Genomic DNA, 14,727 nt, shown 5'->3' with positions numbered 1-14,727 from the left:
ACATCTAGGGAAACATAATTTATACATATTTATACAAAATATATTTATAATGACCCCAGAAGAGAGAGCTCTTACCAATTTTAATGCCACATTTGTTCACCCTGCCAAATTCTATGTCAGTGGGTTTTCCAACGTCCCTCACATTAAGTATTACTATGTCTTCCTGTGTTTTGCCTATATCATCACTGTTCTTGGGAATAGCTTCCTTCTCTCAATTATTTACCTAGATAAGACTCTTCATACTCCAAAATATATGATTGTCTTAAACCTGGCTTTCACAGATTTGTGTGGGAGCACTGCTTTTATCCCAAAAGTCCTCGACACACTTGTGTTTGACAGGAGATACATCGTCTATGAGGCTTGCTTAAGTCATATGTTCTTTATTCTTGTCTTTGTAAGTATTCAGTCATGGACACTTGTCACAATGGCATATGACAGATTTATAGCAATTTGCTTCCCTTTAAGATACCATAGTATTGTGACTAAACCAGTTATTGCTGCAATGCTGCTGTTTGTGTGGGCGTTTTTTTCTTGTCTACTAGCGTTGACTGTTGGCTCTATTGATCGCCTCTCCTTCTGTAGATCTTTGGTGGTAAAGAGCATTTACTGTGATCACGCACCAGTATTTCTTCTGGCCTGTAATGACACGTCTTTAAATAACATATTGGCATATATCGCTTTTGTTGTAGTCCTCTGTATTCCTTTAGTACTGATAGCGTTGACATATGTTTGCATTTCCGTAGCACTGTGCAGGATTGCAACAGGAGCGGAACGGCTCAAAGCATTTCAAACTTGTACTTCTCACCTGATTCTTGTGGCTATTTTCTTCCTACCAATCGTGGGCACCAACATAGCGGCAGTAACCACCTACATCCATCCTAATGCCAGGATCATAAACTCATCTTTGACACACATCGTACCAGCTTTGCTCAATCCTATTATATACTCTTTAAAAACAGAAGAAGTGCTGATCTCTATCAAGAAGCTTTGCAAAAGAAATAGGATACAAAACACAACCAAAACAGGGTGACGTCTTTATCAATGCTGTAATGAAACATTTAGGAGTGTTACAATAGCATAATTGTATTCATGACCTTTTACTACTTATACGCACTATTATTATACTTTTAGAAATGGTTATGGAGTGGTAATACATCATTTACTGTACTTTGCAATGTAAGGTGGTTGCATTTTCCTATGACAGACTAATAGCCATCATCCACCCTCTGCACTATCAAGTGAAGGTGACCCACAGGTTCATGCTGTCTTTGATTGCCTCTTTCTGGGTCTTTGTTATAATTGCTGTTCTTATTGCAGTTGGCCTTCTCACTAGACTTTCCTTCTGTAAGTCTCTGGTTATCAACAGCTATTTCTGTGACCACGGACAGATATACAGGCTTGCATGCAATGACCATTTCCCCAATTACATCATTAGTTGTCTGTACCCTGTTCTTATTTTTTGGCTTCCATTCCTTTTTATCTTGTTAAGTTACCTATATATTGGCTGCACTTTGGCTAAAGTGGCGACTGTTCAAGAAGGTCTCAAGGCCTTTAAAACATGCATAGCTCATCTTTCATTGGTGGCAATATATTTCATTCCAGTGTTAATCACATTTACTCTGATGGAAAAAATACATCCAAATGCCAGGATCATAAACCTGTCTTTGACGTCTATCTTTCCTCCCATGCTGAAACCAATCATTTATGTTCTGCAGACACAAGAAATCAAACAATCTGTCAAAAGGTTGTTGAAAATCAGAGGGAAATCCAAAATCATAAAGAAATGAACCATAACGTGACAATTTGCCTCTGTTATACACCATCTCTTTGGGTGCTTTATTTGTTGTAAAGTTGCCATTGGAAATGGTAGAATTATACTTTCTAACATCATGCAATGTTTTGGGAAATGTATTATGAATTAATTTAGTAATAATCAAAGTAATCAACACAAAAACATTCACTCTGTCCTGTACAATGTTTTCAAAAGTAATGGTCGAAGAAAGATGAAAGAATTAAATCATGTTTTACTGATCTTTGTCTTATATGTATGCTGGTAGTTATTTAAAAGAAAATGTCTAGTTAGTTCTGTTTGTTTTTGTATTTTTCTAAAAGAGGTTATAGAATTCAGCCTACACTGAAATTTGTTCTCTACAAAAAAAAACTTTGAGAAAAAGCAAAATCTTGAAAAGAAATGTTTATTTGCCTTCTTGAAATCATTAATTGAACAAACAAGTTATTGTGATACAACACTTTGTGTCTCTATGCATGCCACCTTGTTGGAGTATGCAGTCTACTTTGTATCTGGAAGTTTATTTATGTATTTATTTACATCTTTTATATATATATATATATACACACATATGTAGAATTCTGATATAACCAGAATTTTGTATTTTTAAAATCAGTGATAACTTGGTTATTTATTGTTAAAATTGTTTTGTTGGTCCTCTGCATCACGATGAGTGCTCTTTCTGAAATGTAATTTAGTATCTTTTACTGACCTGTAATAAAACAAAACTAAGAGTCGATAAGCATGCTTCCGGTTCTGTGAGACTGTACATCAGCATGATGCTTTGAGCTCTAAGCTAACATATTTTTAATTTTTTTTATTGAAAATATAAAAGTTAAAAATAAAAAAGACCTATAAATAAAAGCCCCACTTTATATGAGTGAGGTGTCTGTGTGTGTAGCGTATACTGGACGACGTGTCTCCACTCCCTCCCACTACACGATAGTGAAGCCAAAACATAGCAGTTCATTTTGAGATTTTCATCTATTACACAGACTTGTGACGGTTATGGAAAGTTAAAGTCCTGTCTCTTGTACAATTCTGCGACTACTTCACCCAGAGCTGTAAATCACAGCTTTCAATCATGACGTCTCAACCGCTTTTATAGCATCAAATACCTAATTTATACCACACTTATTAGAAAAGTGAACACTTGAACATGCATCAGCATGATGAGGAATACCTAAAATGACAGAAACTATCTATGGAAAACAATTATTAGACGTGTATTTGACCTTTTTAGTTTGGCCATGTGCCTGTGTGAGGGGGCGGAATGTATGACCTCTACTGCAGCCAGAAAACAAGATCTTTTGGGGTTCTATCATGTCGTCCATCTTTATATACAGTACTCTGTGGTGTGTACGAGGGGAGAGACCATAGATTGTATATAAGTGGACGTAGTCCTCGTGACGTCACCTATTGGTTTGTGGACTGCCGTTTTGAAGCTTCTGCGTTTTGGCTGTCGCTATCTTGGATTACAGTTGTCGCCATCTTGACTTTTTTCAACCGGTGAATGGAAGTGACCATATTTGGGCTGCGGAGGAGTGACGTAGAGACGCTGTATACGGCTCGGGTAGCGATAACAAGGTAACCCGCCCTAAAGCATACCCCGCTTTATGGTCTATTTTACTCTGAATGGGACAATAATTTACAAAATAAACATCATGCTATTTTGAAGAAGACTTGAAACTAGCAATTGAGATCATAAAACTCATGTTTACAATGTTTTCTGAGGTAAAAAAACAGAGTAGGGTAATTTTCTTATAGTCATATTTAATCAGACTTGTTTTTGCAAACAGAGGAGTCTCCCCCTGCTGGCAAAACGAAGCTCACCAACACCAAAAGGCCCAGAAGACCACAGAAGATAACTGAAGTGGATGATCGCAGAATTCTTTTTCTTTGTGAAGAAAAACCCCTTCATAACATCTACTGAAGTCCAGAATACTCTGGAGGAGATAGGCATGCCATTGTTAAAGTCTACAATCAAGAGACGCCTTCAAGAATCTAAATACAGAAGGTTTACAACAAGGTGCAAACCACTGGTAACACTGAAGAACAGGAAGGCCCGATTAGACTTTGCCAGAAAACATCTGAAAGGGACTGACCAGTTTTGGAAAAAGATTTTTTGGACAGATGAAACCAAGATTCACTTGGAACCAGAATGATGGGAAGAGAAAAGTGTGGAGAAGGAAAGGAACGGCTCAAGATCCGAAACAAACCACATCATCTGGTTAACATGGTGGAGGCAGTGCTTTGAATGGGCATGTATGGCTGCCAATGGAACTGGGTCACTGGTGTTCATTGGTGATGTCACAGCTCATAGAAACAGCAGGATGAATTCTGAGGTGTTTCGGGCTAAACTATCTGCTCAGATTCAGCCTAATGCTGCAAAACTGACTGGACGACGCTTCACAGTGCAGATGGGTAATGACCCAAAACATACGGTGAAAACATCCCAAGAGCTTCTCAAGGCAAAGTAATGGAATATTCTTCAATGGCCAAGTCAGTCACCTGATCTCAACCCAAGTGAGCAGGCTTTTCACTTACTTGAGATAAAACTAATGGTAGAAAGACCCACAAACAAGCAGCAGCTGAAGGAGGCTGCAGTAAAAGGCCTGGCAAAGCATCTCAAGGGAGGGAACTCACCGTGTTTGGTGATGTCTATGGGTGCCTGTCATTGACTGCAAAGGATTTTCCTCCAAGTATTAAAAATAGTGATTATATTCAGTTATTTTAGTTTGTCCAATTACTTTTGAGCCTCTGAAAATGTGGGGGGCTGTGTAAAAATGGCTGTTATACACATTGAATTCAAGCTGAAAGTACACTTCAACCACATATTGAATGCTTCTATTGGAGTCGTGTAAAGAGGTCCAAATACTGATGGCCCTGACTGTATTACACTCTAGAGTCTAGATGACTGGTTACACAATTGTGGATTGTATTCATTCAATCGAACATTACAACAGTGGTTATTGCAGACACACCTGGCGGATATCTGCACTCTACTGATTGCACTTTTCGAGATGTAACTTGTTAACTGAGTCGACAGCATCAGCCCATAGATGACATAAACTATGAGACGGTTACTCGTTGACTGAACATGTGACACTGCGTGTTTCTACTGTCTCAGAATGAAGGGGTGGGATATAAATATCAGGTCTGTCACAGCACAATTCACTCTCATGCACTCAATGCTGTCTGAGGTTTCATCCTGTGTTGTATATTCTTATTGTCTTGTTTTCTCTTTGTATATCTAGGGAAACAGATATTTATAATGACTCCAGAAGAGAGAGCTCTTACCAATTTTAATGCCACATTTGTTCGCCCTGCCAAATTCTATGTCAGTGGGTTTTCCAACGTCCCTCACATTAAGTATTACTATGTCTTCCTGTTTTTTGCCTATATCATCACTGTTCTTGGGAATAGCTTCCTTCTCTCAATTATTTACCTGGTTAAGACTCTTCATACTCCTAAATATATGATTGTCTTAAACCTGGCTTTCACAGATTTGTGTGGGAGCACTGCTCTCATCCCAAAAGTCCTCGACACACTTGTGTTTGACAGGAGATACATCGTCTATGAGGCTTGCTTAAGTCATATGTTCTTTGTTCTTGTCTTTGTAAGTATTCAGTCATGGATACTTGTCACAATGGCATATGACAGATTTATAGCAATTTGCTTCCCTTTAAGATACCATAGTATTGTGACTAAACCAGTTATTGCTGCAATGCTGCTGTTTGTGTGGGCGTTTTTTTTTTGTCTACTAGCGTTGACTGTTGGCTCTATTGATCGCCTCTCCTTCTGTAGATCTTTGGTGGTAAAGAGCATTTACTGTGATCACGCACCAGTATATTATCTGGCCTGTAATGACACGTCTTTAAATAACATATTGGCATATGTCGCTTTTGTTGTAGTCCTCTGTATTCCTTTAGTACTGATAGCGTTGACATATGTTTGCATTTCCGTAGCACTGAGCAGGATTGCAACAGGAGCGGAACGGCTCAAAGCATTTCAAACTTGTACTTCTCACCTGATTCTTGTGGCTATTTTCTTCCTACCAATCTTGGGCACCAACGTAGCGGCAGTAACCACCTACATCCATCCTAATGCCAGGATCATAAACTCATCTTTGACACACATCGTACCAGCTTTGCTCAATCCTATTATATACTCTTTAAAAACAGAAGAAGTGCTGATCTCTATCAAGAAGCTTTGCAAAAGAAATAGGATACAAAACACAACCAAAACAGGGTGACGTCTTTATCAATGCTGTAATGAAACATTTAGGAGTGTTACAATAGCATAATTGTATTCATGACCTTTTACTACTTATACGCACTATTATTATACTTTTAGAAATGGTTATGGAGTGGTAATACATCATTTACTGTACTTTGCGATGTAAGGTGGTTGCATTTTATATTACTTCAGTAGCAATACTATGTAACGATCTCCCATCCGAAATGTAATCAGGGTTTTAGTATGTTACGAATTGTTGTTGTGACTGTACACTGCTTATTAGAACAATTATCTGAGACAGAGATGCGGTAAATCATTTTATTGTATCTGGTGGAAATAAGTGGAAATTACACATCCTTTGGGTGGAGCTCTCATACAGAGACATTTGGTTAGTTTACATAAACAGAGTCAGTTCTGAGTCTTATCTTGAGTCTGATCTGTTACTGTGATAAGTCGATTAATCAACGAGTCGATCGCAGGCAGTTAAATGGCAACGGCAACTATTTTCATAATCAATTCATTGTTTCATTTGTTGCTATTTTTCAAGCAAAAATGCCAAATATTTGACAGGATCGACAGGACATTGACACATTACTTTGGAAATGTCAGAAATTGTTTACTTATTTGAAGAGTGCATTTGAATGTTTCTCTCAAGACTTTGAGGACTGGGACTAGGTTGCTCAAATGATGCACTGAGTGTATTATATTGAAAATCCTAAAATAAAGGTATAAAAACATCTATGCTGTGAATTGGAAAAAGCAACCACTTTTTTTTTGAAAGGTCAAGCTTGGTAAAAATAATGACTGATAAGTTGATATGATGTAAACGCCTTTGCAAAAAGAGGCAATCAAGACTCACAGGCTGAAAATGAAGCACGCAGGACAATTATGGTGGGCTTCCACCATCTAGTGGTTTGTACTTGGATTGCACAGGATTAGTGGATTACCGTTGAAATACACAGTATAAATAAACCAAAACAGAAACAGGATGGGTTGATGTGTATAGTGCAACACTATTTTATCATTAGTAGCCATATAGCTAACCAGTAGGATCTTAGTCTTTAGCCTCTATATTCAACTTTTTACAGTAAAAGCTAACGAGTTAAACATAAATGTTTAGTGTTAAAAGGTCTGTAGAATGACATATCCTAAAAACAAGATGATTTTGGTTGCATGCACTTTCAGATAGATGAAAATAATCCCAGGAGTAATGCTTTTAAAGTGGAATTGATCTGTGTCATAGGAATTAAGAAATCATTTTAATCAGTGGAGTCTTAAAGGTTTTCAGAAAACAACAGCAGGGTGAATGCTAGGAAGGTGAGGGTTACTCGTGCAGAACAGGATCTCATGATTTAACTCTCAAGCATAAAGTGAGAGATTCCATGTTTTCTCCTCCCAGCGTGGTATTGATGATTTTTACTTGCACAGTTCACAGTTGAGTGTCGAAACATCTACAGTGGCTCAAAGGCTGCAACATAAGGGAGACCAGACGAGTGGTAACAGTAATAAATATACATGTATTCAAAGAACACAAACAAAACGAAACAACCAAACCAAACAAAGTTGCAGCCATGCCAGCCAAGGATTAGGAGCCAAAGAAGAGAGAAGACCAGCCATGTTCAGATGGTGCGTCTATATAGCTGGCACTTCCAGCAGGCTCAGGTGGGGCTCGTCAGCTGCCGATCAACATCCTGAAAGACAGAATAGACGGCAAACAGGACACAGACCCCTAGTGGAAGGGAGGGGTCATCACACCATTCACAAGTAAGCATGTACTCTGGAACTGAGTACAATAAACAAAAGTGACAATGCAATTGTATGAACAACCAGAAGGCCAACGCTCATATATTAATAACTGAGGGTCATTCATGGTAGAGATTGCACTGTACACATAAATCCACTAGAGGGCAGGCACACATCATATGAACTGAGAAACACTGCTCTAATCTATGTCCTCCATGTAATGTATTGTTATTCTGTATCTTAATTTGGTAGGTTTATAAGAGTACAATATCAAAAGATACCACTAAGCATATACATTTTTACAAGATCTGAAGGACTTGCCTTCTGTAGTACATGATGCCACACAGTTCTCAAGGACCCCGTTACATCTAGATCCAGTATCCAGATTGTATCTATTGGATTTAACCTGAATACATTTACACCTGCTATTAATATTTGTCTCAGTGTCGACATCGAGGTCAGATTAAAACTCAGAGGGCTATTTTGTGAATTTTGCTTGAAGAAAGTGACTAATCAGTGCAATATGAGATGATAGTGTTTGTCCCCTGCGGATGGATTTGTCCTTAAACAGGCCAGAGTGAGTCTAAACTAAATGATTCTAATGGGTCCAATTTGTGATGGCATCAGTGACTTTGACTTCAAAAAACATCTGAAATAAAATAAAATACCACATTCTGTTTTTTCCCTGGTAAAATGTTTTTTTGGAGCAGTTTTTCCTTTTCCGGATCAAAGGTCAAAGATCTGAGGGTATCGTATGCTGTACAGATTGTAAAGCCTCTTGAGGCAAATTTGTGATTTTGACTGGAGAAATAAAATTGACTTCACTGGAACAACCAAAACTTTTACTGTTTAAACTCGATCCTTTATTATCTTGGTTGGTAATAGATGAAGGTGTACATTACACAACAGCCTGTAGTTTTACCTTTGCTAATTATTTAACTTTTTTCCCCCAACAAAAGCTAACATCTTGTTTAATTTGTTTCTCAAAGAGAGGAGCTGAAACTGATTTGCTGCAGCCATTTAAGTATGAAAAAATACAGCACATAGACCTTCAAAGTGCAAGGCAAGGCAAGGCAAGGCACGTTTATTTGTATAGCACATTTCAACAACAAGGTAATTCAAAGTGCTTCACATAAAACCATTAAAAGCCTCAAAATATAAGGCAAAAGAAAAGGAGATTTGAAAACAATTAAGAACATGTATTGCAACATTGAAAACAGTCATTAAAACACTAAAAAGCAGTGTAAGAAATAAAATACAGTAGTAAAATGCAGAAATGCAGGAAATTGATTAATATCCTTGAATATGGTTCAATTAAAGGCAGCAGCAAGCAGAATGCAGACATTTAATGCATGAAATCTTCCCGTGGCAAAAAAGCTGTGAAGTATTAATTAGTCTATATTTTAGGTTTGGCCAACCGAAAGCCTTTTTTACAGTCAGGCCATTTTATTGAGAAATATTGGAACTAACCAAAACCAAAAAAAGGCAGGCAGGGGACAGATTCTACACAAACATTTTAACATCTCGCCAAGATTTACTCTTACATTGGTCTGGTTGAATTAGATTTTTTTCTCACCAGAGCCAGGGCTCTGATTTTGATCTCTTTGGTTTTCAAAGAGTAGACGATAGGATTGACGCAGGGTGGGATGCAAGAGGCCAGCGACAGGCTCAGCACACGCTGGTCCGGGTCAATCAGACGCAGATAAAACCCAATAGTAAAAATGGTAATGAGAGGAATGTAAAATACAGCAACAAGGATGATATGCTCAACGCAAGTGGCCAGAGCTTTCACCCGACTGTCCAAAGATTTCATTCTGAACACGGTCACCAGGATAGCCACATAAGACAGAAGAATAAAAGTAAAGGGTCCTACGAGGATCATAATCGTGAGAAAAGAAGCTGCAGACCATTGCATTGTGTAATCATTACAGGCAAGTCTGAACACAGGTGCATAGTCACAGAAATAGCTGAACACTCTGACAGAATTGCAAAATGAGAGTCGAGTCATTATACCTGTTGAAAATGCTGTTACTCCCAGAGCAAAAGCCCAAGTCAGGCCGATAATACAAGACATGCTCCGCAAAGTGTTGACTGAGTTGTGACGCAGAGGAAAACATATTGCAATCAACCGGTCGTAGGCAAGTATAGCGAGCGCAAATGACTCCAGAGATACAAAAGAATAGTAGACGAACATCTGTAACAGACAGAGGTTAAATGGAATGAAATTGTCCTTAACAAGGAATATCTTTACCATGCTGGGAATATTGCATGTGTTCAGGACTATATCAATTACTGCGAGGTTGATCACAGCCAGAAACTTTGGAGTATGTAAGCAGTGATTAAAAGAAATGACATAGATCACCAAACTATTGAACAGCACTGTAACCACATAAACAAAGGACAGAAAGATGAAGTAGACACCGATGAAGGGAAATGTCTCAAATCCGATGATATAGAAGCCTGGAGGATGAATGATGAGAGAGTCATTTAAAACGGTCCTGAGAAAAGACATAGTTGAACTCCACAGCCTGTGTTGGAGGACGGCCTCTGCTTAAAAGCTCCACAGTCTACAGAACAGAGAAGTCAAGTCACAGTACACATTAAACCTCTATAGAGACTATAAACCACATGGATCATTTTCAAGTTCAATGAGCATGATAAAACACAGCGGTATGCAACACATATCTCAGTAAATGAACATGTGCTAAAAAACAATCAGTCAATGTATCATACCTGATGTTCTCTTAACAATTGCAGCAGCTCTATTTGATGCTGCATCCAAAATGATGACTGTGTGTCTGAACTGTGTACAGCGAGAGATATACTTTTCCTCTCTTGAGATAGAGCTTCCAGCTGTTACGAAGGGGACCTCATTCAGAAACACCATATTAATGGCATGAATTGAAGTTGCAGTAACCCTGCACTGCACTAGTACTTTAACTTTTACAAATAGGATAACTTTATGATAACTATCTTCATACAAACTGCTGCATGAATCGGAGTCCAGTCAAATAGCACTATGGTGAGACCCAGATCACTCTTCAGTTCAGTTCACGCACTGATGGGTTTGAACCTGATGCAGTGGCAACAAACTCAGAGGAGGCAGAGATTTGAATCATTATTGAATACATACTGTATGTCCCTGACTTAGATACACTGTACATAGATCATTTTTTATTTTACACTCTAGTAGAAGCACTTACAAAATGCTTTGTGAAGTGAGTTTGTACACAGTGAGCAAACACCATGATGTTCCCTCAAGGTTCATGTATCATTAAAGAGGCCGTGGTGGTCGAGTGGAAAGACTTGTACAGAAAGTATTATGGGATACGAATTCTGTACTGACAAAGATCTATACAAATAATAAGTGTAAGAATATAGAAGACATTTTGGGAACAGTGTTTGTACAAAGTGAATTAACAGAGACAAACACTTGTACAGTAATGACTTGTTGCGTAATGTGCCACGAGGATGCATTTATGATTGGTGAGACAAAACAAAGACATTCTGATGAGCTCAGTTTATGATAACATCACCAGTGGATGCTGGTTAATGACCTTTGCAATAACAAACAAACCTTTTACTGTTTGAATTTGGGATTAATGAATCTCCAAAGCACCCATTAACTAACCTATGATGGGCTGCAAGAGAAAAGCCAGCCTCACACTCTCTCCTCTGTCCACCTTTTCTTTTTAAATCAGGTGAAAAGTCTTAACTTCAACATCCTCTTACTGACTATATATCTTCTTTGTTGTCCCAAAGTTTATAATTTAAAAATGTTTAGGCCTTTTATATGTGTTTGAATCACTGACTTTCATTCACAGTTTTAACTTAGATCAGCATTGTTGTTGCGATGTCCTCTGGGCTTCGTGAGGAACCTTGTAACGTTAACTGAAATGTAATTACTGAGTGCTCTTTGGAGTCACTTATGTTGTTCGTGGTGAAGCTTGGTTTATTGCATTGCAGCTCAAAAAACCCCTCAGTGGTTATAGAAAATAAATATCACATTATTATTAAACCTGGTGCATTCAGTCACTGAGCCATATGCATGGAGCACGTTCACTGAAATGAACTGATACAGGAATGGAGTCAGTCTCATTCAACAGTATGGCAACATTTTATCCACCTTAAATCCTAAAATCAACTGAGATGGATTAGAGCTCTGTTATCTGTTATTGGTTTTAATAAGTAGTGTAAGGTCTGAATATTGATAAAATATTTCTCACCGACACAATTAAGCCCCATAACACAAAGGGTGTTCATGTACTATTTACGAAGTTGGTTCACTTAAATTGCTTTCTTTATATTTATGAATTATAAAAATGAAATGAAAAGAAAGTGACTACCGAATATATATATATATATATATATATATATATATATATATAAATCCTAAATAAAAATGTTGTCCCTTAAGAATTCCTTAAATTGAACAATACAGCAGTGACTAAGATGTACAAAGTGCTTGGAAATGAACTTCCCACTGCTCTCTGGTGGACAAACCATACAAGACACTGTTTCTAAATGACCTCAAACATGTCTTTGTTATTTCTGTTCTCCCATTTCCTTTATCCGCAAACAGAGGAATCGATACAAACTGTCTGCGTTAAGCTTCTATTGGCTGATAAACCACATTAGGTCTCTCCACAAAACACACACACACTGAAAAGTCCAACTCAGGATTCTTTTTTGTCACCGATCACACTTTATTATCTGAACAATAATTAGGAGATGTACAGTCTTTGCAGGAGGTGTTGTGAGTTCAGCTGGGCGCAGACTGGGTGGAGGTCGGCTGATGCCGCTGCTTCATCAGCTGTTCTTTCCGTGCGATTTGAAAGTTCATCATGCAGTCTTTGAAAGTCTGGACCTGGCTCTTGCACATGCGCCAGTCCTGGTGTTCAGCCATGCACTCCTGCACAGCATAGTGCAGCTCAGCACAGCCAGTGCGGGATATCATCTGTTCAACGGGGTCGTCCTCATCATCGTCTTTACGGCTGCGGTCATGGGGTGAGGGGGATGCCATCCCGTTTCAATGAACTCAGTGGGTCTGCCGAGGACAACACGTGACGTTATTGTTAATAAACAGGTGATAATAAGGTTTCAGTAGCAACCACAAAAACCTCCACAGCTGTTCCTTCAGCGAGCCTTTGTTGTTCAGGCCTCTTCACAGTGATACCTCTAAATCTCCGGCTGTAAAATCTGTAGTAACTTATTTATTTCAGTCACAATTATGAGAGAGACGATTTACACGCTTAAGAAGATACTGCTGTATTTTGTCATTCATTGTCTGCTACTTTTTAATCATATTTCCTCACCTCTTAAGAGTCTTAGTTGGTGGTGTAGAATGTAAACGTATCCTGTCTCGTGAGGCACTTCCACTTTGTGAGGAAGTATTTATGTTCTTAAATCAACTATTCTATCATTTGTGCAATATAAAGATATTTGACTGCTATATAGTGAGACAATACCACCGTACTTTAGCTCAAATCAGATTTTGAGACTAGGACTTTTACTTGTGATGGATTCATTTTTAATTGTTGTATTGCTACTTGTTCTTACGCCTGCAGTAAAGATTTGGAAGTACTCGTCAGTGTCAAAGTAACTTAACGAGGTCAGCATAACGTTACACTCCTCAACGTTACCTAATGTCACATAGGTTAGCTAACATCGAGAACGAGGCTAGCTTACACACATATATGTTCACACACAATCAGCCTCCATTGTTCTCACCTGTTTATTATCTGTGGGCGAATCTGTCCGTTCCTGAAATTACGTTTTCCATAACCTGCTTTCTTCAGGACTTCTCGTAATCAACCTCACAGTCGGCGCTGTCGGCGCTCCGTGGAGGACACATTTGAGCGGGGGACGGAAGTGTAACCGTAAAATGGTTCCGTCGATACCTACATCGGTTCCGCTTCAGAAAACTAAATGTCATTTTGTGAATAAATTCATGAATATGTGAATGAAAATATTACTCGCAGTCCAGTTTTAAACCAAGTAGAGTAGTCACACTCACACGTACACATTAAAGCCACTAGAAGGCAGGCCACATCACCATTTGTTGTCCACCTTCTCTGGCTTATTGACAGCTTGTGTTGTATGTTGTTCTGCAATGTGTATCTGTATAATGTACAGGTGGTCCAAGTAGCCTGTAGAATACATAATTCTTATAGCCTGTTACAAATATGTTTGTGTATTCACTAATGAACATTATTTGATAGCCTACTTCATCATGTTTTGAGTTGTTAACATTTAGTAACTAAAAGCTAACTTCACAACAAAACATCTCAGATAATATGAAGACCAATAAGCTATGATGTTACGAATGGATCTTGCTACTGATAAGCCCTAAAGATAAAGATGACTGTTTAGCCTTACATATTTTTGAAATGGGGGCTAATTTCGGCAAGAATCTTGTTTGTTTGCGTTTCCTACAAAAGCAAACTCAGCCATTCAAATTAATTTCCAGACAGACAACGGATAGCTCACGTATGAGAAAGACAGTTGTAGTCTCATTTGTTTCCATTTCAAACATTTTCACCATTTAATTCAAAAAATGTAGATGACTCAAATCATACAGGAGTTTGACACAAAGAGACCAGGGTTCACGTCCATGCCCGCCATATGATGTGTTTAGTCTACTAAAACCTCATTAAAAAGATTTGGTTGAATATTGGAAAAGTCTCATGCTTCAATATCAGCAATCACTTCATCTGCAGTTGTTCTAATTTGGGGATGAATCTTGATTGAAATATCAAGATGGGACTCTGTATAGCTTTTGACTCTTATAGCTTTCGTACGGGTTAAGAAATAGACATATTTCACTAATTTTCCCACAGTAAATGTTACAAGTAGGCCTTGTGTCAAAGTCTGTTCCCTCCTCAGTGTTTCCCTCCCGTTAGAATAGTTTTTACCGCAGGAAAAGCCTAAGGGCTTAGGGTAGGTGCAGCAGAGAA

At 38.3% G+C, this 14,727-nt stretch overlaps 5 protein-coding genes across 5 annotated transcripts; 3 read left to right on the top strand and 2 right to left on the bottom strand.

Annotated features, from left to right (window-relative positions):
* Positions 1 to 49: 49 nt before the first annotated feature.
* LOC306705189 (olfactory receptor 1-like) lies at positions 50 to 1,030 on the top strand (the record flags this gene model as incomplete). Its single annotated transcript, XM_079171893.1, has 1 exon — positions 50 to 1,030. The coding sequence occupies one exon, from the start codon at positions 50 to 52 to the stop codon at positions 1,028 to 1,030; it is 981 nt and encodes a 326-aa protein (XP_079028019.1).
* Positions 1,031 to 1,049: 19 nt separating this feature from the next.
* Positions 1,050 to 1,787, top strand: LOC306705188 (olfactory receptor 1f45-like; the record flags this gene model as incomplete). Its single annotated transcript, XM_079171892.1, has 2 exons — positions 1,050 to 1,064; positions 1,182 to 1,787. 2 exons carry the CDS (start codon positions 1,050 to 1,052, stop codon positions 1,785 to 1,787), a joined length of 621 nt encoding a protein of 206 aa, XP_079028018.1.
* A 3,276-nt stretch (positions 1,788 to 5,063) lies between these two features.
* On the top strand, positions 5,064 to 6,044 carry LOC306705186 (olfactory receptor 8G17-like; the record flags this gene model as incomplete). The annotated part of the gene is made up of 1 exon (XM_079171888.1): positions 5,064 to 6,044. One exon carries the CDS (start codon positions 5,064 to 5,066, stop codon positions 6,042 to 6,044), a length of 981 nt encoding a protein of 326 aa, XP_079028014.1.
* A 3,267-nt stretch (positions 6,045 to 9,311) lies between these two features.
* Positions 9,312 to 10,283, bottom strand: LOC306705185 (olfactory receptor 1M1-like; the record flags this gene model as incomplete). The annotated part of the gene is made up of 1 exon (XM_079171887.1): positions 9,312 to 10,283. The coding sequence occupies one exon, from the start codon at positions 10,281 to 10,283 to the stop codon at positions 9,312 to 9,314; it is 972 nt and encodes a 323-aa protein (XP_079028013.1).
* Positions 10,284 to 12,468: 2,185 nt separating this feature from the next.
* coa4 (cytochrome c oxidase assembly factor 4 homolog) lies at positions 12,469 to 13,634 on the bottom strand. Its single transcript, XM_079171562.1, has 2 exons — positions 13,502 to 13,634; positions 12,469 to 12,818 (listed from the first exon to the last, which is right to left on the bottom strand). Exon 2 carries the CDS (start codon positions 12,792 to 12,794, stop codon positions 12,534 to 12,536), a length of 261 nt encoding a protein of 86 aa, XP_079027688.1. The 5' UTR covers positions 12,795 to 12,818; positions 13,502 to 13,634; the 3' UTR covers positions 12,469 to 12,533.
* Between the last annotated feature and the right edge of the window lie 1,093 nt (positions 13,635 to 14,727).

This window comes from Pholis gunnellus, assembly GCF_910591455.1.
Source record: "Pholis gunnellus genome assembly, chromosome: 13".
Taxonomy (NCBI): Eukaryota; Metazoa; Chordata; class Actinopteri; order Perciformes; family Pholidae; genus Pholis; species Pholis gunnellus.
This window is presented reverse-complemented; position numbering and strand designations above follow the sequence as displayed.

Excerpts from the sequence above, each read along its gene's own strand:
- coa4 (XM_079171562.1), bottom strand. The coding sequence starts at position 12,794 with ATGGCATCCCCCTCACCCCATGACCGCAGCCGTAAAGACGATGATGAG.